General features: G+C 29.3%; 1 protein-coding gene across 3 annotated transcripts in view; it reads left to right on the top strand.

Moving 5' to 3' along the window:
• Positions 1-25510, top strand: part of LOC136990050 (zinc finger CCCH domain-containing protein 13-like) — a 79141-nt gene that overhangs the window by 25139 nt on the left and 28492 nt on the right. For all 3 annotated transcript variants that reach the window (XM_067288389.1, XM_067288390.1, XM_067288388.1), the window contains exons 7-12: positions 9631-10106; positions 13231-13318; positions 16250-17038; positions 19798-20006; positions 20092-20420; positions 24358-24486. In XM_067288389.1, the coding sequence (XP_067144490.1) occupies positions 9631-10106; positions 13231-13318; positions 16250-17038; positions 19798-20006; positions 20092-20420; positions 24358-24486 (2020 nt within the window). The remainder of the gene's footprint in view (positions 1-9630; positions 10107-13230; positions 13319-16249; positions 17039-19797; positions 20007-20091; positions 20421-24357; positions 24487-25510) is intronic.

Here is a 25510-nt window from a genome sequence, read left to right as displayed (position 1 = left end):
AAATATTTTTTTAATTGTGTTGCGAAAACTATTTTTTACAGCCATTCGTGAAGTTTCGTGCGATTTTTTTTATGCGTTTTTTTTTAATGCGGTCCCTATCCCCTGCATAAAAACAGGTTTGACTGTATTAGTGTGTGTGGGGAGGAGGCAAAATTTTGTTCACCCTCTTTGAAGCTTAATAATTCCTGGGCTTTTTGTTAAAATTTTCTGAAATTTTACAGGGAGTTTTGTATATTATGGGGATTGATGCTATTAAATTTTTCTGGTTAAAGGTTGATGGGGTGTGGAGATAAAGGGGGTTGTGTCATATCTCAAGTAGAATCGGACTTAATAATGATTTTATTTGTTATTAGCATTTACAATTTTTTATAAAACCCATCCCTATCCTCAAAATTAAGCATTTTGCCATTTTATAATGATTAAAAATATAAAAAGTTTTCTAATAAAATATCATAATAGATGGTGCCTCCAAATGTTGCCAGGAAAGTTAATCAACTCGTTGCCGGATTTTTATAAAGTTATCTGGGAACCTGTGAGGTTCTCACCAGAAATATGCTGTTTACATGCAGTTTATTTATATTATTATTATTAATTAACGAAAATAGCATTTTGTATACATAGCCATATTCCATTTGCTGATTAAATTACTTCAGTTATGTGGCATTTGGCAAATGTACAGATATATGTAAATCTTGGATAATTTGAAACTCAATAATTCAGAGTCACGATTATTTTGTTTTTTAAATTTCAAACTAACAAGGATTTCCTGTACTTATTCATTCAAATTTATTATTTTGTCATAATATCATTTGAAAGCTTATTTGAATTTTTTCAAATTATTATTATACAGGCTAAAATAATTAGAAAAAATTGCTGTATAAGATAGTCTTATAGAAGAGTTAATATTGTAGTCTGACTTTAATGTTTTAAAATACTATTAATCTTATATGATCTTATTCATGAAAAATTTCTAAAATACTTAATTACAATACAACGATTACAATACACGAATTCAACTACTGTATTTATTCGATTCTAAGCAGTCCCTCAATTTCTTAACAGGTTTTTGTGAAAAAAATAAAAAATACCAATAGTAAGATTTATTTACAAAGTTCAAAAAATGTCAAGTAACAAGGAGTGAAGAATTAATTTATTAAAAAATCTTAAATACATAATCTAAAGTAAATCTTAATTGATCTCACTATCATTATCATATTGTAAAATTATTCATCAGTTACACTATTACTGCTGACTTTGGAACCAGTGTTGGCATCATCATTTTCCCAAACTAAGTCATCTTCTGTGTCATCTATTACAATTATGCAGAATTTTTTATAGGAATGAATTATTATTTCACTGGGAACTTTTTACCGGGCAACAGATACCCATTCTGCAATTTTTGAAGCACTTGCCTTTTTTACTTTCCCACAAGCAGTTAAAGTATGGTTTTCCAAATGTAACCAATTTTCATATTCTTTTCTTACATAATCCTTAAAAGGCTTGTTGATGCAAACATTGAATGGCTGAACTTGACTCGTCATACCAACCAGAATTATTGCAATTCACAATTTTTTTGCACCAATTTATTTTTTAAAGAGTTTCTTAAATGTTCTTTAAATTTGTCCATGACAAGCATGTTTTGAGGATTTTGAAGAGCTTCTGGTCTTCTATTCCATACTTAATTAACCCAGTCATTCATAATCTTGGTGGTCATCCGACCATTTTTTGGGCATGCACAATTACATCTTCGGAAAATTTTTTTATTTTGGACACTAGTTTTCTGTTCAGAATCGAATATGAAGCTAATTTCTGGCTGTCTGCTATGATACACAGCTTTACAGTGACACATTGTTTTTTGTATCCTGTACTCTTAATCTTCACCTCTTACTCACCTTTGAAGTTACTGTATAATTATGTGGCATATCAAAGTACAGGGTTTCATCTGCAGTAAAATTTAGCCACCTTTGAATATAAGCCATACCCAATTTTCAAGGACATTAAATGGCCAAAAAAAGTGCAACTTAGAATTGACTAAATACAGTATATTAATCAGTGTAGGCAATTATATTGAAATGCATACATTCTATAAATTAGTTGACTACATGCTGTTTCTCTTGAAAAAGTTTTCAAAAGATGAAATATATTAGATGAAAGTCATCCAAACTTATTATGAAAAATATTCAAATTAACCATATCTTTGTTTTTAAAACTAATTTAAATATACATTTCAAGGATAATAATATGTTAAATTTATCCAATAATTCTAATTAATCATGTTTGAATCAATTAAATTTGACTATAATAATATTGGGTTGTTCGGAAGGTAATTTTGTTTTTTTACTACCAGAGGGATTAGTTGTATTTTTACCTGCCAACTTCATTCTAAACCATATTGCCATTATATATTTTGACAGCTGATATTTCAAGACTTATTTGTAAAAAATTTTGATTCTTTGCAGTTTTATTTATTTATTTATTTTTTTGTGTCCCATCAAGTATGGAAAATTGAAAGCAGCATTTTTGGCATGTTTTGCTTTTTTTATTACTGGAAAGGTAAGAATGATATTCAAGCAAAAATAAAATTGTGTGATGTGTATGGAGAAGATGTGTTCACACGTTCCAGCAATTTCAATATTGAAGATGCACCACGTTCTGGCAGTTGAAACTTATGAAGACAAAATAAAGGTATTGATTAAAGCAAACTGCCGAATAACAACACAAGAAATCACTAAGAGATTAAATTTATTGAATTCAATCATTTATGATCACTTGAAATGACTTGGTTTTGTTTCGAAGCTCGATATGTGGGTTTCACAGGCTCTTAAAGAAAGAGATTTGCTTTGTTGCATTGACATCTGTAATTTTCTTTTCAAACATCAAGAAAATGATCCATTTTTGAAGCAAATCATAGCTGGCAACAAAAAATGGATTGTTTATAACAATGTCGAACACAAGCTATCACGGAGTAGAGGAGATGAGCCAGCTCAAAGCACTTCGAAAGTCAATATTCATCGAGAAAAGTGATGCTCTCTGTTTGGTGGGATTAAAATTCCACCAAACAGAGAGCACCACTTGTTTTTTTGAGCTTCTACCAGACAATTCTACAATTGATTCAGAAGAATATTGCCATCAACTGAACAAATTGAGTGATACCATCAAACAGAGAAGGCCAGAATTGATCAACAGAAAGGTGTAGTTTCACCATAATAATGCCAGCCCTCACAGAAATTTTGGTAACTCATCAGAAGCTGTTACAGCTTGGATGGGATGTGTTATCACAACCACCGTATTCACCAGATCTGGCACCCTCGGATTATTACTTGTTTTGGTCTTTACAAAATTTTTTAAACGGTAAAACATTTACCTCAAATGAGGATGTCAAAAATCACTTGGATCAGTTTTTTGTAAGCAAAAATCAGAACTTTTATGAGCATGGAATCCATGTTACTACCAGAAAGATGGTAAAAGGTATTGGACCAAAATGGTTGATATATAATTCAATAAAATATTTATATATTATAAGAAAATTGTTTTTATTTTTCACAAAAAGAAAAAACAAAATTACTTTCCAAACAACCCAATAAATAAATGTGGTAAACTGAGAATTAAAGTTATGAATTGTATATGATATGAAATGATGTAATAATTGTAAAAAATGCAGTATATTAATTATTTGTTTATTTGTTAAGATATTTGAACAAGCAATAAAATATTTCGGTATTACTGTTATAAAAAGGAACAATAATGTAAGCTTGTGATTCACAATTTATAATTGTCATATTAATTTTTTAATTTTTGATGTTTTAAAGAGTTGTTTAATTTTAATAACATTAAATAAATTTAATTTTTCTATTATGTTTATAATTTTCTATCTAATAAAATTTCATAACATATAAACAATATTCAGTAGTTTTTTTTATAAATATAATAATATAATAAATCTTTATTCACAAAAAGGGGATTATCCCTGTTGCAGGGGGTAGTACAACATTGACTTATAAATTTTTGTATTATTAAAACATTAACTAGGTTATTAATATTTAATCGTTTTTATACATTGGTTTTATATTGTTTCGTTATTAACATAAATAAAAACAGTTATTTTAACAAACACAGTAATATAATTATACAATAATGGTGATGTTATACAATGTTGATATATTTAGACATACTGACATAGATTTACAACATTTTTGTAATCTTAATGAAATAATTATACAGAAAATAGAGATCATTTTTATTTAGGTTATTTAGAGAATTTCTATAATCTTGGGATGAATCACTTTGGAGTATTCGAGGAATGTTGAAAGAGTCACGTACATTAGAGAGATTTTGACATTTCTGAAGTAAGTGTTCAATTGAGAAGTTATCGAATTTGCACCATGGGCAATGATTGTTTGGCAGGTCAATATAGATATTATTGATATAAAGGGAATATTTATTTAGACGTAATTGTGAAATTAGCCTTTCCACGTTGAAGTTAGTTGATTTTATCATATAAGGTTGTACAGAAGGTATTTGTAAAATTTTTAAGTACCAGGTATTGTGATTTAGGTATTGTAGGTATTGTGATTTAGGCTATTTTGATCCATATTTATAGAGTGAGCGATAGCTGATTCCATTAACATGGTATATCCAAATTTCCAGTCCTGAATATTATCTTTGAATAAAAGGTCTGATATTCCAAAAGAATTTAGTATTTTATTTAGTTTAGTTTGCCAGAGTTGTATTGTAGTTGATTTTTTACTGCCTTTGATTATTTCATGGTGCAGAAAGGTAATATTACTGTCAGATTTGAATTTTAAACGATAGTAGAATTTAATGATACGTTTTAAGAACAATGGATAAGAGCAGATACGGTTAGTTTTGTGGCGAATTGCGTAGCCTGGGATAGTTCTTTCTAAGTGAAGAAGTTTGCAGAGAAAGTAGATGTGAAATTTTTCTAATTTATATATATTCTAATTTATTATATATATAATCAAGACCCCATATTGGGGATGCGTAATATATGATTGGGTTAATGATTGCGTTATACAATTTCATATGAATAGATAAATCAGAGGTTTTTAAGTTAGAATATAAGTTTAGCAGATTATCTATAGCAAGTTTTACTTTATTGTTTAAATACGAAATATGTGCTTTGAATGTATGATTCCAATCGAATATAACACCTAGGAAATTGACTTCATTTACCATTTGCAGAGGTTGCTTGTCTAGATATATCGTTGTTTCTTTTTTGGAGATTTTACTATTCTTACGGAATATAACGACTTTCGTTTTGGTAGGGTTGATTGTTAGTTGGATTGAGTTGAGGTAAGAATTTAGGTGATTAATTTTTCTTTGTAGTGATATTTTTGTCGGAGCGAAGATTGCAAGATCATCAGCAAATAACACATAATGAAAGGTCCTGTCACCAAGTTCCATTCCATCTGAGCAATTCTGAAAGATGTGATCAATTTCGAGTAAATAAAAATTGAATAGGTATGGCGAAAGAGGGTCACCTTGGAGTATTCCACGTGTTAATGTTAGCGATGGTGAGACTGCTTTGCCTTGTTTAATTTTTGCGTTATAGGTTGAAAATAGCTTAGATATTGTGTTTGCAAATTGATTACCTGCTCCGTTAATTTTTGATTTATATACCAGTAGCGGAACAAAAACAGAGTCGAATGCTTTTTGGATATCAATGAATGCAACATATATTTTTCTTTGCTTTTTTCTCAGATGAAGTTGTATTATGGATGATAGTAGGAAAATAGCAGATTCTGTTCCTTTATTTTTGAAGAAGGCGTATTGAAATTTTGCTTCGAGGTCCGTTATTTTAGTCCAGTATTGGAATTTTGTAGCTAATAAAGATGTAAAACATTTTCTTAATGTTGACAGTAGTGCTATTGGTCTGTAATTAGTTGGAGAAATTTTATCACCTTTTTTATGTATCATTGATAAAATTACTGAATTCCAGGAGTCCGGGTAATTAGTTGTTTTGTACATAGAATTGAAGAGTTGTAGCAGTTTCACTCTTGCTTGATTTGACAATGTTTTTAGGAACTTAGTTGGAATGTGATCATTTCCTGGTGATGTATTAATGCGAGTTTTATTTATGATATCATCAAGTTCCTTGATTGTAAATTTAGAATTAAGACATTCATTGTTGGAGTTGTAGTTAGACATTAAATTGGGTATAGTTTGGGTAACAGGAAAGCGTTGATAAAATTTTTTCCAGGCTTCAAAACTTATCACTGAGTTATTGTCACATAAGTCGAATTTAAATCGAAATTTTTGTATTAGTGTCCAGGAAGTTTTGCTATCATTGCTGTTTTTTAGTAGTGTTGTTTCAAGTTTAGAAAGATAATTTTTCTTTTTTGCTTTAATTAGGTTATTGTAGGTTTGCTTGAGCTTTCTGTAGTTATTGAAATTTAAATTATTTGAGTTTTCACGTTTTCACGGAATGTTTTTAAACTTGTTTGCTTCATCTTTTTCATCTTGTAGCAATCTTTGTCAAACCATGGTTTTTTAAATTTGTTCTGAATGGTTCTTTTATCGTTTTTAATTTGAATATAATCGTTCATTATCTGAATTATTTGGTTATATATTATATCAGAATTCAAATTGGTTATTTCTGGAATATTGTTGAATCTATGTTCGATTTCATTGGAATATTTCGACATTTTGTAGTAGATTCTCGTTTGTTTATTGCACTCCTTAGTTGATGAATTTTCTGAGAATAATAGGAATTTTGATATGGTTGGAAAGTGGTCCGATGTGTCTTGCGTAGTTATGGCGAAATCTAGACAACAATCTAACATGTATTCAGAACATATTGTTAAGTCTATGGTGGATTTGCCATTATATTCAATACGAGTAAATTCGGCTGGATAATCAGGTTTGAGACGTTCATTTAAAATGTACAGTTTATGGTCTTTTATTATTTTTATTAAGTTTATTCCTAGTTTATTAGTAGCCTAGTATTATCTTTGGATCGTCTGATATTTTGTATTTGATAATTAGGACCGTTATAATATGAATCTGTCATTTCAGCGATTCTTGCATTAAAATCTCCCAGTAAAAGGATATATGGAGTTAAATGTTGCCAATGTTCGATTATTTTAAATATTTCATTAAGTTTTGTCAGACAGTTGGGTGGAATATAGGTGATCATTACTATTTGTCGATAATCTTTGTTGCCTAATATTGGTTTATTCATTGAAAGTAGGAGTAATATATAGTTGTCAGGTTTTTTGGTTTGTTGTATTTTACAGAGATGTTTTTTTAATAAGGTACACAATCCACCACTTGGACGACCAGGTCCGGAAGGTTTATGTGCTGGGACTGTAATTGTTGTATAGTTATTGAAGAAAGTAGAATTATAGAACAGATCCAGTATAATCCATGTTTCAGTTATTCCAATTATATCAGGGTCATATTTTAATTGGAGGAGATTTAGTGATGTTATTTTATTCTTTAAGCTTTGACTATTCCAATTGATGACAGTAGTTGGGTGTATATTTTTGATAACTTTTTCCTGATGAGATTTATTTTGTAATGTATATCAACTTGCTGATTCTGGTAAGGTTGAAAAAGGTAGAAAAGTATCCGCATAAACCAGTTTTCCCGTATCGATATTAAAAGTTATTCTATCTCGGTCTATTTGTAGAATATCGTTACGTAGTTTGACTGAATGATTTTGTTTTCTTAATTCGAAATATATCGGTAATAAGTTTTTTCTTCTTTTACGTGAGTCCTTAGTAAGGTCTGATGCGATCTGGATGTTTCCCCAGTTTTCCAATAATTTTTGTTGTTTCTTTGATATGAAGGAATTAAAAATCTGATCACAGGTCTGTTTATTACTAAGTGATAATCTGATAACAGGATTCGTTGATTTGGTTAATTGAGTTCTATCAAGAATATCTTCCTGGAGTACTGTACATTGTGCAGGTTTAATGAAGAGTTAATAAATTTAAGAATTTCTGATTTGGAGATACTATTTGACATGGGATAATTATATATTATTATATTATTATAGTGATGGTCGTTGATCAGGGTATCCATTTTATACTGTATCAGTTCCTTTCCTGATTTTAGGTTGTCGATTTGTAGTGTAGTAAGTGCACGTGGTGAGTGATTCACAAAGAGAATATAACACACAAATATGTTCTCGTCACCCGTGTTTATTTTACTTTACAGGATTCTTTTACAATTCCGACACTCCTCGTTCTTTCACTATTAATCCCTTATACATATAATTCCGGCAGATGTTCGGGCAGAATTGTTAAGTAACCTCGCGACAAAGGAATATTTAGCGTGTTACAAAAATAAAGAACTAAGACTAAATACTTAAAACTACTTATACAAATAAAAAGGATAGAGAAGAAAGGATAGACAATAGGATAGTTGGATATATGATAGAAAAGAATGGGTACCCAAAGTGTCGACGATCTTGGGGTGATGGTGGCGAATGCTTGAATATTAACTTTCTGCGTTATTAATTGTGGACGTCTCTCCGATCCTCTCAATACGCTTCTCGAGGTTCCTATATCGGGATATATTTCAGAGTCCTCTCGAACGCTTGCTTAGGCTTATCGTCCCCTTTGTCCTCCAGTCGATGCCAGAACGACCTGGAGGTCTTCGCAATATGTCCTATCTCTTCGACGTCCCAGTCAAAAGTGAGCTCTTGTCCCTCACTAGGGCCTCAGGCTACCACCTTTTCTTTGTCTTTTAATTAGGTCACCACCATTTGAGCAAGGAAGGGTTAGGGAAGACAGAAGTTTCTAGGAAAAGATAGACAAAAGAACTAACGAAGAGGAAGAAAATGGAATAAATACTAAGAATAATATATATTACAATATACAAACTAAGGTGCATGGCCACAGTAGTTTTAGATTTTCAATTTGACTGTCCATTCTTTGAAATTGTATTTTATTCTCACATATAGTTTCATGGATTAGATTCAGATCTTCTTTTATAGATTCCATTTGGGTAGATAGTTTATTATTAGAAGTATTAATAAGTTCCGAAATTTTGTACCATAGATCTGTTGTTAGAGTGTCATTCGAATTTGTCGAAGATGATGGATGGATTATATTGGACTCACCTGGTGAATTCTGTAGTCTTTGTGAAGTTGTATCCATATGTTGGTTGTTGATTTCTAAGGATGGTTCTTGTGATTCTTTATCCATTAATAAATTAAAATCCATTATAAGTTTGGAGTTAGATGCACCTGGTTGAGACTTTTTACTTTCCGGTTTGGTTCTGTTAAGCGGAGGTCTACCTCGTTTAGCTGGTGAACGCTGCATATTCATTAATTGTTAATATTTCTTCGAGAATGATTTCTATACAGTTTTAGTAATTTTAGGTTAATAAGATTAGAGAAATGCAGTAGTTTCTTAACATTTGTTGAACCACAAAGCAAAGGTCACCAACAGCTCCCACTGTCTAGCCACGCCCCCCTTTTTTATAAATATTAATAACATTTTTATTTTTGATATAAGTGAATATGATTCAATTTATAAAATTAGTCAAGTATGTTGCAATTATTGTGAATAGTTTTGATTTAGGAATTTTTTAATATAACTTAAAAATACTTGCGATTGTATTTATATATAATAATATTTTTATTTTTGTTTCAATTAATAGGTATCTGTTAGTGGAAGCAGTAGCAGTAGTAGCGATAGCGATAGTGAAAGTAGTAGCAGCGATTCTTCCAGTAGCAGTAGCGGTGATAGTGATGATAGTTCTTCCTCGTCATCCTCTTCCAGTGAATCATCAACTCCAGTAAGGACTAAAAAACAATCAAACAGAGAAAATACAGGAGATAAGTATCATGATATAAAAAGTAATATGAAATTCAAAGAAAAAGAACAATCTGTAAATAGAGGTAGCAGACTTCATACAAGTCATGTATCGAATTCAAGCCCCGAATCACAAAACAGAAGACGACAAAAAGATAAAAGTGAATTAAAATCATTTTCTCCAAAACATTCTGGTAACCATGGTGATGGAAACAATAAAAGGAATGATTATCACGGTAACGAAGAAGATTCCAGTTCATTGAATAGATCTAAAGGACCGAGAACTCCTAGTCCGAGCGACGGACGAAAGTCAAGACAAAAGTATCTAAAAAATTTTTAAATAGCATAAAATATTGTTTACTATTCTTAATTATATGAGATAAATAATTATAAATTTCTGTTTTAAAAACTTTTATAAAGTAAAATTCTTGAAAGAACATGGCATCTTTCAAAATTTGTCATGTCATAAACGAACAATGATGCTAGCTTAGAAGTAAAATATATTTTCTGTTGAAAATACTTTACAATTTTTTTATGCTTTTAATTCATTTCACTGCCTATTTTTTTAAATTAATAATAATTATAATATAAAAAAACAAAAAATATAAAACAAAATTCCTAATTTCAATGTTTTTTATTGTTAGAATGTTGCAAAAATTATATCATTCTGAAAAAGAACAAAATAATTAGAAAATTTAGATTTTAGAAATGAATAACAATTAAAATGGGGGGAAAAAAAACTTGAACAAAATGAAAAGCTATCCCATGTTGAAATTTTTCTCCATTGCATGTGGCCACCATGTCGAATTTTTGTCACTGTTAAACCTAATGAAAAAATTTCTTTTTAATAACAATTGTGGCTACTGTATCGTTAACAATTTTTTTTTTATTTTGCGCAAACAAAATAAATATATTGAAAAATATAAAATGAAAGTTCATTTTAATATAAAAATTATGATGCATAGCAACGTCTAGTATCAAAAACGTATCGATACTGTAACGAGATATATCGGGTTTAACCCTGCGGGTCAAAGGTCACAACCTCGATATGTGTCGGGAATTACACGGGATAGGTTAATGGCACCTAAACTTGTCTAAATACCTTACAGTTGAAATTTAAAAAAAAAAAAAAACTGTATTAATATGTTTGTGCTATATGCTTTTTATGTTTTAATGTGAAGACAAATCTTATTTAAAAGAGAATTAATATCATTATTTATTTTTGACATCATTCATTGCAAATATTCAGTATTTTATAAAACCCTTAAAATAATAGAAAATTTGAAAAAGATGCCAAGTCTTGATGATGCTGATCTTTCAAGAATGTATATATAAATTTGAAATGATTGCATTCTTCTTAACTATACATGAACTTCTGGTATAGACCAGAAGTCACATGATTTCAATTCAAAAATTTTTCCCTGAAAGGAGTTACATAGATGACTGGCATGACACTGTTGTTATCAGGAAAAGTATGATGTACAGGGGCAAGACACTACTAATTTGAGATGGAGAATATATATTTTAAATTGAATAAATTAAGAATGTGATTAAAAATTGCAGCCTGGCATTATGACAATGTCACAATAAATAGTTGCTCATTATAATTTTGGTTGGTGCCATTAGTATTGAAAAATAAAAAATGTAGCTTTCTACAAAACTGCTTCAAGATTATCGTTCTAATTTCAATTTTATAATAAAGTGAATTAATAATAAATTAAATAAATAAAAGTTGACAATAAAAAAAATTAAGACCACAAAGCAAACAATAGTACTATAATATGATTTTTGATTCCTTTGAACTTTGTTGATTATCTGTATTTTTGTTAATTTTGTAAATAAAATATCATATTAATTAAAATATTAAATGTTGGTTTGAAGTGTAATATATCTAAATAGCATTGCTATATGATACATACAGCAGCTATCAGTTATGGTATGTACACACAGTACCTGATTATATGTACAGTACATGTATATATGACTATAGGCTTTGCACAACCTTTGGAATTGTGCCCATTATTGCAATTATTTTTGATGTTTGATTTGCAACTAATTTGATTTTATGATAGCAATCTTGGAATGGAACTCTGTTGTAAGTGAGGGACTACCTGTAGTGCTTTAAATATTGTTATTTTTAATATATAGTTACGATATTTATAATTTTTTATCACTTATTTTTAACAGTTATTTGTAATAGAATGTAAAATAGTGACTTATTTTATTATTTTTAAGAACTATATTGTTTTAACATTAAAGTTTCTTTTTGTTATTATAAATATGAAAATTAGGAATATGGCACTTTATTTAAAATTATAATAAACTATAGTCCTTGATTAATTACTTAAAACCTGGATAATGAATTTGTTTAAAAGTTTACTTAAAGATACGTAAAATGTTTTACCAATTCATCCATTCTCACATTACAAGAACATCAAAAACTGTTGTTGTTGTGATGTGAGAATGGACATATTGTAATGACTTTTATGTTTTTAAGTGAACTTTTGTGTGAAGCAAAGTATAGTGTTTGGTTTAAGAAAGTCCTACCTAAATTTGATCTAAAGTTTATTCATGTAATTTCAACTTTTTACAAATTATTGTAGCTAATACTTTATAATCTATTGTTTCTGACACAAGTGATTTACAATATATATTATTAGTTTGTTTCATTTTTTATTGATAAAATAATAAAAAGTTACTTAATTAGTGTATGGATAAGTAGTACAGTTGAGTAACTCATCCTGTTTATGAATGCACTTTGCCTGTGTTTACTGGGAGAGGATGAGTCTATTACTTGTCATAATGCTTATTGTAGACTTTTCCTGTTGTGTTAATCGATTTTTGACTTCTGCTTCTCTTTAGGGAAATTAAAAACTTTTTACAATCTATTATCATAAATATTTAATAGTTATTGAACTTTCAATGTTCTACTCGTTGATCATTCTTATAATTTTAATTTCTGATTTAAAATCTTGCATATTGTTTGTCTTGTTTTATTTATTATTGTTATTTGTTGTTGTTATATTCATATTTTTGGTTTATAAATCTTATATTTAATTTTTTACTTTTTATTTTCATTATCAGTAATCATATTGTATATGTAAGTAATATAAAAAGTATTATAGGTAATTTTAGAAACACAAAGTTCTGAAAATTTTCTATTTAAATCGTATTTTATTTAGTTTTATTGTAAAATTTTAATTGTTTAACATATAACATTGTAACATTATAAATGATTCTTCATTAAATCATAAATATGTCGAACTTTTTGAAAATTTATTTTAAAAAGAGGCAGTTTTCGATATATAATAGCCAAAAATCTTGCTCTCAAATTGATTTGAGCTGCTATAAAAGTTGTGGAATTTAGTAAAACTTATAAAATTTTAAATTAACAAAATGATATTGTACTGAAATATGTTAATTAATGAGTAATTTTTATTTGTAGGACGTTAAATTCAAGTTTAGAAAATAAAGGTATTAGATCAAGAAGTAAGAGACATAAAAAAAGAAGAGATTTAATTTCAAAAGATGAAGTAAGTACAAATTATAATAAATTTTCCACTGTTTTTATCTGTCTTTGAAACCGTGCTTTACTGTATATTGAGCATTAAACACAAGACTGTGTTATTTATTAAACACTTGACTTTTTCCACCTTTATTTAGTTTATATGGATACTTTCACCTGTTTCGGGCATTTTGCCCCTCTTCAGTCAATGTTAATTCCTTGAACTCGAGGGTGCACGTGTACAGCACAAGTTCGAATGTTAAAATGACTGACAACTGTATAAAATCCACGTACAATTTGAAATAAACGTAATAAATCCCTTATCTTCTTATCGAACGCAATGAATATACTGATGAACTTCATTCTAGTTTCATCTTGATACAACACAAGATGTAATAAAAGTGTTTCTCGAATTTGTGTTGTATCAAGATGAAACTAGAATGAAGTTCGTCAGTATATTCATTGCGTTCGATAAGAAGATAAGGGATTTATTACGTTTATTTCAAATTGTACGTGGATTTTATACAGTTGTCAGTCATTTTAACATTCGAACTTGTGCTGTACACGTGCGCCCTCGAGTTCAAGAAATTAACATTGACTGAAGAGAGGCAAAATGCCCGAAACAGGTGAAAGTATCCGTATCAACTAAATAAAGGTGGAAAAAGTCAAGTGTTTAATAAATAACACAGTCTTGTGTTTAATGCTCAATAAATTTTCAATTTATAATAAAAAATATTTCAGAGTATACCAAAACAAATGTGAATGAATGAGTAAAAACATTTATAAGAATACTATTACTTGAATTAGTTTCTGGAAATATTGATTTTTTCCAGTATTTTAGAATCAATTTAGATCTGACTAGATTATGAACAGGTTGACATACATTATGTTATAGAATTGAGCAATAAGGTCATTTTTATGAGAAATAAATTTAAATCAAGACTCTTATGTGAATATTTAGTAGATTCATTTATTTTATCGAAATTTATGATGTGCATCAAGGAGTTTGCCAGTCATTAACATGAAATAAATAAAAATGAGTTTAAATAAGTCACACTGAATTCTTGAACATCAATATATGCAAAAACATTTATAGAATCATTATCAAGATGAATTTAAACTATATGAAAACTACAAGGTGTTCAAACAAAATATAAATAGCTTTTTACTGTATAAATCCAAACCTTTTTTATCAAATATTTACAAATGAAACAATGTAAATTTAATATATTCTCTGTAAGCTTAATTATTTTCTATTAACATGATACTCATACTTAATAATTAACATGAAACTCTTTTCACTCGATTAGAACTTTAAATATAAAACAAATTTTTTTATATCTCTTGAAATTTAATTGAACTTTATAATTCCAAATTTTTTATTACGAATTGTATAAAAAGAATAGTGATGCTGTTATAGATTAGCACAAGAAATTAATTCAGTAGTATTTATTTTAATTGAAATATTTCATTATTAAAGTTATCAAAATTTATTTTTTTTTTTTAATTTTCCATTTTATTTATGTTTATTAAATAGACATTAAATCAATATTAATCTGTATTTAATATTTAAAAAATTTAATTTTTGTTGGTTCTATAAACAAATAATTCATATTTTATCCAAAATTAAATTTTTCCTACTATTGCATTATTTAAAACTATTACATTGAAAAGTTGTTCTTCACATACATAAAATAATAATATTTATGTGAGTCCTGTGAATAATAATATTTATATGAACAAAATATGTACAGATTATTTTCCTCAAATCTTCTTAGTTCTGATGATTAATTTTGAAATAATAGAAAATGCATCTGAAAAAGTTACTTACATTAAATCAGTATATTTCCACATGTGCTTCTGATTTGGGAATTATGATATCCAGTCTGTACTTGATTTTAGCCTGTGTCTGGGCTAACATGTCAGAAGTCACACTGTTAATCACATCCATGATTCTAGTGGCTCTCATGACACACATGGCTCTCATGTCTGGCACCTTTGTAGCACACATACAATCTTTGACATATCCCAAAGAGAAAAGTCTAAAGAATCAAGATATCAGGTGATTAGATGATTAGACAAGTCAAGGAACGAGCTGCTTTGATTAATCCAGCAGTCTGGACTGAGTGGCAATGATAGCCCTTTCAGGCATATGCACATGAAACTTGGAGTATTGACCAACATTTTCTAATACATTTCATATAACTGCACAAATGGAACATACAGAAGAGTTTAAAACTATGAAGATTTGAGGGAAACACCCTGTAAATTTGAAAAATAACATAAATAAGATTACAGAAATTTTGTATATCTAAACAGATATATTTTACTCAATGTCAGATGTGGTAGCTGTATATACGTAATGTGAATGAATGTGTCTTTAATCCAAATAAATAAATCTGGTAGACTTCCGGTTAACTACTCCTTATAAAGGAGTACCTAACCTGATAGCTGTGAGGAAGTCTACCGGATTTATTTATTCGGATTAAAGAGACATTCATTCACATCACAGATATATTTTAGTTGAAAACATCAATTAATAAAACTGAAAAAGTGATAGCATTATAAAATTTGTTTTGGTATATCTAGATTGATTTCTTTATATCAATTCAAATCAAAACATTAATCTAAATAGCTTTAAATAAATTTACTTTATATAAACAACAACTCTACAAACCTGATTTTTGATTAAAGTCAGACAATCTGCCAAATTATTGGGCTATAATAAGAAAAAGTTTATTTGAAAAGTATATTTCTTCAAATTCTCTAGTATACTGGATTAAGCAAAAAATATATATACTTTTCAATAAAATTTGATACAAAATCGTAAAGCTTTTTTTAAATATTATTATATAAAGTATTTGAAAAATACATTGTCTCAAGTATTAATTATTATTGTTAAAATTCTTAATTTATTATCTGTATCTTTTTAATATCATATTTTAATTACTCTTTCTAGGCAAATTATAGAGGTACACATGCTCCAACTCCTCCACCTTTAAGCAGTCCTAATAGAAGTGCTGTAGCACCATATTTTCAATATCCAAAGAAGCATAAAATACCAGTAAATAATGATAAAATTCAATCAAAGTCTAGTGAATCATCTGTACATTCTATTCCAAGTAGAGCTCATCCTACTAAATCTTCAAATATGTCTTCACACGAAAGTAGAAGGACTTTTGGTTCTTCACCCGAAGGAGATAAATCATCCGAAAAAAGACCAGTATCTAAAGATTCACTTTGGCACGGATCCGAACAAAAATTTTCCGCCGACGACAACTATAATAAACATTCACCATTGCGACACATTAATGAAAGAAAGAAACAGCCTGTAAAAAAAAGAGATCTGTCTAGTCATAGAGATTCTATTCCAGTCAAAGAAAAATTAGAAGAACCTGCAATGTATAAATCAGATAGAAAATCATTTCCCAGCGATTCAAATAATAGGAATATCACCGAGCAAAGACGACGTTCTGTTTCACCAGTGAAAGATAAAGATTCGAGAGAACACGAAAGAAAAAGAATAGTTGACGACGTTCAGCGGAAAAAGAATTCTAGAAGCGAATCTCTAACCAGATGTAAATCTACTAGAGATGCGATACTCTCCGAAAACTACAATAATAAAAAAGAACCAGTCCAAAGAGTACCATCTCCTGAAATTAGAAAAACAAAAGGAAATAATAAGGACTTTAAAAATACAACTAAATACAGATCTAATAATGTAAATGAATACTGGAATAATGAGGAGGTAGTTATTTTCAATATTAAAAAAACAAAATATATCATATTGATAAGTTAAAAATTGTCATTAAAATTATTTTTGTTAGATGATAATTTCATCTAGGTTAATGTTCCTTTTTTATAAGATAATTGTTTAAATTTTGAATATATTGTTATTATTTAAACAAATCTCCAGCTATAATTTCTGACTTTTAACTTACTGGTATTACATCTTTCTGAATTTATTACAAATATTCTTAACTCCTATTAATGTTATTTTATTTCATTTTTTAACATTCAATTTTATTTAAAGATTGGAAAATTTTCAGTTAAATAAAAAATTAACGACAATATTTAATTAGTCTTTTTTAAATCTCAAATGATGTTGAAATTATTTTTTCATTAAATTTTATCATTTAAATAATTAAAATTTTGTTATAGCTTAATCTTGTGCCATTTTTGACAGTTTTTTTTATCTTCATTGCTAAATGCCATATTTTTTATTCATGGTTGATTGTTTATGAGTAAATGCTTATGTTAATCAGTAAGGGTTGATAACAAAAATAATGGTTTATCATGTTACTTGATGATTATATTATCTGATTGAAATTTAGAAAAATTTTATTATAACAAAATTTCTGTAACCATTTCATTTTTCAAATAACTCATTTATAACATTGAGTATAACATTTATAACATTGAGTATAATAACAAATAAATTATATATACATTTTTGAACATAATACCAACTTCTTGCAGAATCCCTGGGAAGGATAAATCAACACACTAAAAACTTTTTTTATATCCCAGTACAAATAGCTTTAGATAAAAACTAACGTTTTCGACCAAAAACGTTGGTCTTCGTCAGGCTATTGACCAGTATAAAATTTGAAACTGGAATTCAAACGTGTTTAAAATTATTTGAAATTCCAAATTATTTAAAAATTTCTGTTGTACATGCTACTGAAGTGATAAAAATATTGTTGCATCCCCACAAATAAATAATACGATGTATTTGCTGGTGTAGAAACATTAGCAACATGCTAGTGTTGTTTACGCGTTTTTCTCATAGCACCACCTCCGTGCATATGAAATATTGGCGGCATCTTTTGCATTAATACAGTTGCCGGTCAGGCCGGCTTTGTATATTTTCAACGCTTCAAGGTTGTGAAGGTGTTGAACCTGATCTGACATTTTTACCAATTTGGCCCTATGGAAGTTGGCTTGTATTTCGGGGTCTGTGGCATAGGCAGCTAGGACAGTGGTATGCCTTTGGTTGGCAATATCATACCCGTGTTCCTGTATTCTTTTGCTTAGTGAGTGCTGTATACCAGTGAGATCTAGTATACATTGTGGATTTGATGTATACTAGATCTCGCTGGAATCTGTAGTCTCTGAGAGGAACCATATAGACACCAGGTGCTCGACTTTCCTCTGTCCTCTTTGCCATTGCATAACAGCCCATATATTGTGTTAGATCTCTTATATGTGATCTTTGTGCCTTTACAGTTAGCAATTTCTTTATAAATGAAACTTAGGTGTTGGTTGTATTGCACCATTGTGCGTGATTGGTTGCTACTATGATTATGGGTGTCTACCTGTGTGCTGCGTGTGTGGTGTGCCGTTAGTAGGTTGGCGTACCTGCACGATAAATTATGTATCATGCTTTGACCATACCCACGCTTTACCGCTATGTTTTCAATGCACTTTAGTTCTGCCACAGTATCTTCCCATCTAGTGTGGTGCGTGTATGCCCTTCTAGTTAGCGCACAGAATGCAGAGATCTTGTAAGAAAAAGGGTCTGCAGAGTTCGACAGAATAAATATTGGTATGTAGCAAGGTTTGTAATGTATACTGGTTTGCCCTCTGTCTGCGTCAAGGTGAAAGTTGACATCTAGGAAATATGCATTTGTGTCACTCTTCTGCTCTAGTTTGACAGTAAAACCATATGGGTTGTTGTTCATGTAGTCCATGAAATCATTTACATTGGGCTCAGTCTTCCAAAGAATGCAGATGTCATCTACGTACCTTTTATAAACTAGGATGTTGGGTAGGAATAGAGGTATGACCTTTTGCTCCAATTGTCAAATAACTAATTCGCACAAGTCCCATAGGTACACTCCGTTTTTGTAAATACATAGAGTTGTTGAAGCGGAAGAATGAGGTATAGCATAAGAGGTGCGTTAGCTCTAATACATGCTTACAATGCTTACCTGCCCCTTCGTGGCTTAGTAACAGATCCCTGAGTGCACAGAAGCATGGTTGTATTTTAATTGAGGGGTATAGGGAGATAAAATCAAAGACACAATTGTAAAATTGTAAATTTTACAATTTTTTTACAAATTTTACAATACAATTTATAATAGTATGATTCACTATTTTACCTGTGAAATACCAGGTGAACAATAAAGATTGTTTGTTTTCTCTGAATAAGTTTTCCTCGGTTGCAGAAACCGAACACCGGTACAATAGGTCCTATTAATACAATCTGTCCTAGTAGACATTTATATAATAAACTGTATAAAATAAGAACATAAAGGCACATGAATTAATGGTATTTTCAGTTTATTCTTCTCTGTACTACATATGTTATCATTATAATTTGCAGTTATAGCTTAAATATGCTAATTTATACATCTGTTGGATGTTTTTTGATATATAATATAGGTGATGCAATTTTTACGGCTGCTACTGTAGACAATTTAATTTCAAAAATATTCTTGTAATTGTTGATTTATTTTGTTAACTAGCATTTCTTTTTTTTAATGTACAGTATTATTAATTTAGCAAAACAAAATGGTTTATGGAAAAACAACTCATCGTATCCAAGATTCAAGAACACAACCGGATACAAGACATCATCTTACTACTTCATCAGATCGACCAGAAAAAGAAAGAGGTGTCGAAAGAGGTCGAAAGAGGGAAAGAGATAAAAGTCGAACTGGTATAAGAGACGAAAATAGATCTGAAAAATTAAAAGTGTCCTCACCTACTAGGTTAGAAAGTTATTAATAGTTCTATAAATTGCTTATAGGATAACATATTATAATGTAGTAAGAAAATATTTTCATCTTTTTAAAGATCACAATCTCCTTATCACGGTCATTCAATGATTCGAGGTGTAGAAATGTCAGTGCCTCCTCTTGTAAGAAGCCGAAGATATGATAGAGATGTTTCTGGAGGGAGAGAACATGAATACATGTATGGAAATAAAGGAATGGGTGATGGAGGGTATTTAGAAGATAGGTATAATATAAGGAGTGAACGTGGAACGGATGTTTGTAGAAATATTGCTTATAGTCCGGAACAGTACAGAGATTCAAGATATCGCAGAGAAATGAGCCAATCACTTGATCGTTATGGAAATTATATTGGAAAAGACATTCATTCAATGAATAACAGATTAGATAGTAAATATATTCTTAATTTTTTTATTGTATAATTTGTATCTTTATTTTTCTTTAATAATTAAAATTAATTGGAATTTTTCAAATATTTATTAAATATCAAATGCAATTTATAATAGTATGATTCACTACTAGTAACTTAAAGCAAAATAAAGTGATTTCTTGATAAAATTTATATGGAACAGTTACTACAAAATTGAAGCATTAAATATTTTATTAACAAGTTACTTTTAAAATCTAAAAAATTTAAAAGCAAATGTCACAAAAGAATATGTTAAAAACATGTTAAATGCAGGCTGTAACAGAATTGTGTGTAGAATATTTAAAGGTTAATTTTGAATTGTTTTTTTTTGCCATTTTTTATTTGAAGTGTTTTTTTTAGTTAAAGGTGAATAAATATGGCATCATTTTCTGTTTAGTGAAAATGACATCTGATATATGAAAATATCTGTTGATAATTGCATGTAAGTTTGATGCCATTCATTTATTATCTGCAATATTAATTTATTAATTAAATTTTGACCCTTTTTATGTAACAATATAGGCTATAAAGGATGTATTATTCATTAGTAAGCTACTGAACATTATTGATTTATTTGAAAGTAACAAATCATTTAATTATAAAAGTTTGTATTGTTACAAAAAAGGGTCAAAATTCAAATAATAAATTAATATTGCAGATAATAAATGAAGGTGTATCAAACTAACATGCAATTATCAACTGATATATTCATATGTCAGATATTGTTTTCTTTAAACAGAAAATGATGTCAAAGTTTTTAATTGCTCATAACTCAAAAAGAACACTTCAAGTCAAAAAACAGCATTAGAATTTTCGACTCAAAATTGACCTCTCTCTCCAACACCTCCCTTTCTTTTCATGCATTTCTGTTACATCCTGTATAATAGAATATTAAGAAAACTAAATATTAGATCTATGATTTAATTTATTAATTTAATGTCATTTGGTGTCATTTATTGTAATTGCAGATATTGTTATCACTCATTTAGCATTATCACAATAAACATGTTCCAAAACATAAATTAAATAACATAAATAAATATAAATTAAATTAAATAAATAATAAAATTGATAAGTTTGAATTTATTTAGACAGTTAATAGTGGTTACAAGCTATGTTGTTCCAATAAAAATCTTAGCAGAATGATCAGAATCAATGTAAATGAAATCACTTAATCATAAATGATGATTAATCTTAATATGTTAAACATTTGTTTCAACCTTGCATTCAGTATTATATACAGTACTGTTGTTTAATTTCAGTTTCTTGTTACTTCATTTATAGACTAATTGTTTACTGTTGTTGAAGACAAACTAAACCATAGTGAAGATCACAAAGTATAGCACCATATTGTACAGCAGTGGTTCTCAATCCGTGGTCCACGGATCACGGGTGCTTTGTGAAGCCACTTCAAAAAGTTCCACAAAAAAACAAATATACAGTTAAAAATTGTTGCAAAAGAAAAATCAATACAATGTAAAATAATTTTTGTAAGGGAATGTGATTAGCAAATGCCAATGTCATCATCTACTAGACCCAGTGGTGATATTCGAAATATTTAACAAGGGGTTCGCTAGCAGAAAATTTTTCCCTGACAATCATCGACAAACGAAATGGAAGTTTTAGCTAGAAATAAATACAATACCTTTTCTTGCGATATATCTAACAATCAGTGGCGTATTTGGAACTTAACGAGCCCTGGGTGAAGACCAGGTAACAATAGTATTTTAGTGCTGTCAACCTTTTTTTTTTTTTTTTAGGCAGAGAAATTCTTCACCGCAAAATGGTACTCCTGGTTATAGACAGATGTCATCATCTCTCGAGATACATCGTCCTTTTTCTTTCGCTGTCCATAACCCGACACGTGTTCCACAGCCATCTTGTATTATCTCGCGCGCGTGGCATTCTGGGATCTCTCTTATGACTGGATCTACTTTCAAGAACTCTCTTGAATCGATCGCGATTAAACCTCGTTTCGGTCGAGATTGAAACGGTCGAGAGAGAGATCGCACCAAGACATAGTCCCCGACCTTGCTCACAATCTAGATTGAAATGCTCGGTGCGAACGGGGTATAAGGCTCTAGTTTAGTAGTATTACAGAGTATAATACGCATATTTTAATATATTTAAAAAAAAAAAAAAAAAACAATCCCCAGAAATGTTCCGTGTGTTTAACAAGGTTCGGGAAACTGAAAATTTTAACAACGGGTTCGGGCGAACCTGTGCGAACCTACTGAATATCACCACTGACTAGACCGAGTGCGCTTCATTTCAAAAAGGTTTGCCACCCCTGCTTTAAAGCTGATGTATTGTAAGTGTTCCGCAGAAGACAATGTGAAAGTTTAGTGTTCCTCGACTTCAAAAAGATTGAGAACCACTGTTGTACAGTACCTCTTAATTAATACTGTATAATGGAACACTCAAATAAAAGTGCAGATTTATCCTTCAAAGATAAACTTGAAATTTTAGAATGTTGTGCTCAGTAGCTAAAAATAAGTCAATATAATGCTGCTGCACAGGTAAAACTTTCATAGTCAGTTTTTATGCAAGATTTTGAAAAACAGATTAAATATTGAAATTACAGCAGGAAAAAATGAATACATGATTTGCAAGAGAAATTGAACTTTGAGTACTCGCAGAGCTGCTTGCATCTGAGCATTGATCTGTGAATACTTGGCTGTGGCATACAGTACATACAGTACAGATGTTTTAAGTTTTGAGAACATTATGAATATAAGCATTTTGTTAATGAAATATTGCCAACAATAGTCAGCAAATAACACTGTATGAACTGTTAACATAATTATTATTATAATTGAGAGACTTTTAAGTTAATTATTAAGTATACAGGGATATAGTTACAAAAGGTAGCATTTCCCAACTAATGCTCTTCAGCCCCTCACTCTCTGCAAGCAACCACTGCCACTCCAGTCAAGTTTAAAAGTAAACAGTGTAAAAAGGGGATATCACAAGCACTTGACCACTGGATTAAACAGAAAAACAGACTCAAGTACTAAGTTATATGAACAACCATGAGGTAAAGAATAGAATTCAATGCTTGTTCTTGTTCAATCTCTACTTTTTTAATTTAGCACTGTCTTGTGTAAATTATATTGGTTTACATATGGCTTGTATATGACGTACAATGAGATGCCTTACCAACCTATGTCTATTCGAGCCATCAGCCATGCAGGTCACCCACATACAGAAATTTCTGGCTATATCCTTGAATATGAATTACCACAACCTGATACTTTAACATTGCCAACTGTCTTCCAGATTTTCAGTCTAAATTAAATTTAAAAATAAATTGATTTCTAATTATTACGTGTATCAAGATGGTGGCTTAAATGCCTGCCTCTAGACAAATTGCTTTGATTCTGAAGTAGGCTTAAAATCCAGTCTGATAAAATCCAACTATTTGGCAATGTTAATTATTAAATTTATTTTTAATTCTTTTAACATGCTTTTAAATGATCTGATTCAATAAAACTAAAATTTCTATTAATTTTAGTCTAATTACTTTCACTACAAACGTTACCGACCTGTTATTGTTATTGGTATAGGCTAGTCCCAAAATGATTACAATAAGTGGCACTTAAATTTAGTACCACTTCAATATATGTTATGAAAAACTTTGTATAAATTGCTTCTTATTCATTAATTAATGTAAAATTCTCAAATACAGAAATATATTATATTTATTGTCTACTTTGTAAAACGAAATGCATTCCGATTTTTAAAATATTTTATTTGTTTATTCAAAGAAGTATTTTGAGTACAGGTTTCCACTTATGAACAGGATATTTTCAGAAAATCACATTTTTTTTTAATTTTCACAAATAAATAACAATCTTTCTGTACAATATTTTGCGTATTTTGTATTTATCATTGATTAAAAAACTCTATTTAATTTAGGTTACGTTCAAGATATCCCTATGGATGAACATTTACCTTTAGAAGATCGTTGGAACAGAAATCGTGCACCACATCGAGATAGTTGGGAAAGTTATGGTGGAATTGTTGAAAGCTCCTTGCCTGTTATGAGTAATAAACAGTCTTATTTATTAAATAAAATTCATAATATAATTACTTTTTAAAATATTTTATATGCAATTAAAATTTTTATTACTAGTTTTTAATAATAATATGTAATATTTTATTTTTAAAATTTATTGGAATTGAAATATTACTTTTCTTGAAATTTATGTGTGTGAAAACATATTTTGAAGTTTATAGTTTGTTTTTAAAAATTAACTTTTAATAATAATTAAAAAATTCTCCATTAAGATACTAATATAACAAAAATCGCTTTAATGAATGAAAAAACAAACTAAAATATGTAAAAACTAAGTGCTTTTGAACATCATGTAAAGGCCCAGTGATGTGTGTATATGCATTATCTGATGATATATATGTAAATATCATCAGAGACATTTGTCTTAATTATTTAATACAGGGGTTCTCAAAGTGGGCGTTACCGCCCCCCTGTGGGCGGTGAGTAAATCTAGGGGCACTGGAGGCAGGGTACTGAACGGTGACCAAAGGCAAAAGTTGGGGTCACTGATGGGTTGGAGGTCACTAATTTATTTAACTATCTTAACCTTCCAATGACCAAGTAAAATTTTGAAACATGGACGGCTGTGTAGGATCAGTAATGACTCCTCTAGTAAAAGCTCTAATTTGCTTATGATGTGAAATAAAACACAATAATTAGCTATACACACATTTAATAATACATAAGAAAAATATTTTACACTAGGAAATAAAATAAAATACTTAAAAAATTATAAAGAAATAATAATATACAATAGAGTTACATTTAGAACTAATAGATGTTCATTTGAACTTAATCATTTTGTATATAAATTCAATAATTAAAACAATGGGATCGGTATACTTAATAAAATACTAAAAATAATATTATTTTCAGTTTTAAAACAAGTAAAAACTACTTTGATATAATCCGATTTCGAGGAATGATATGAGTTTAAACGGACGAATCAACTGAGGTTTTCTTTTCGTCATTGATTCGTCCGTTTAAATTCGTATTGTTCCTCGAAGTCGGATT

Source organism: Centruroides vittatus, unplaced genomic scaffold (assembly GCF_030686945.1).
Source record: "Centruroides vittatus isolate TY-2023 unplaced genomic scaffold, ASM3068694v2 scaffold_861, whole genome shotgun sequence".
NCBI lineage: Eukaryota > Metazoa > Arthropoda > Arachnida > Scorpiones > Buthidae > Centruroides > Centruroides vittatus.
This window is presented reverse-complemented; position numbering and strand designations above follow the sequence as displayed.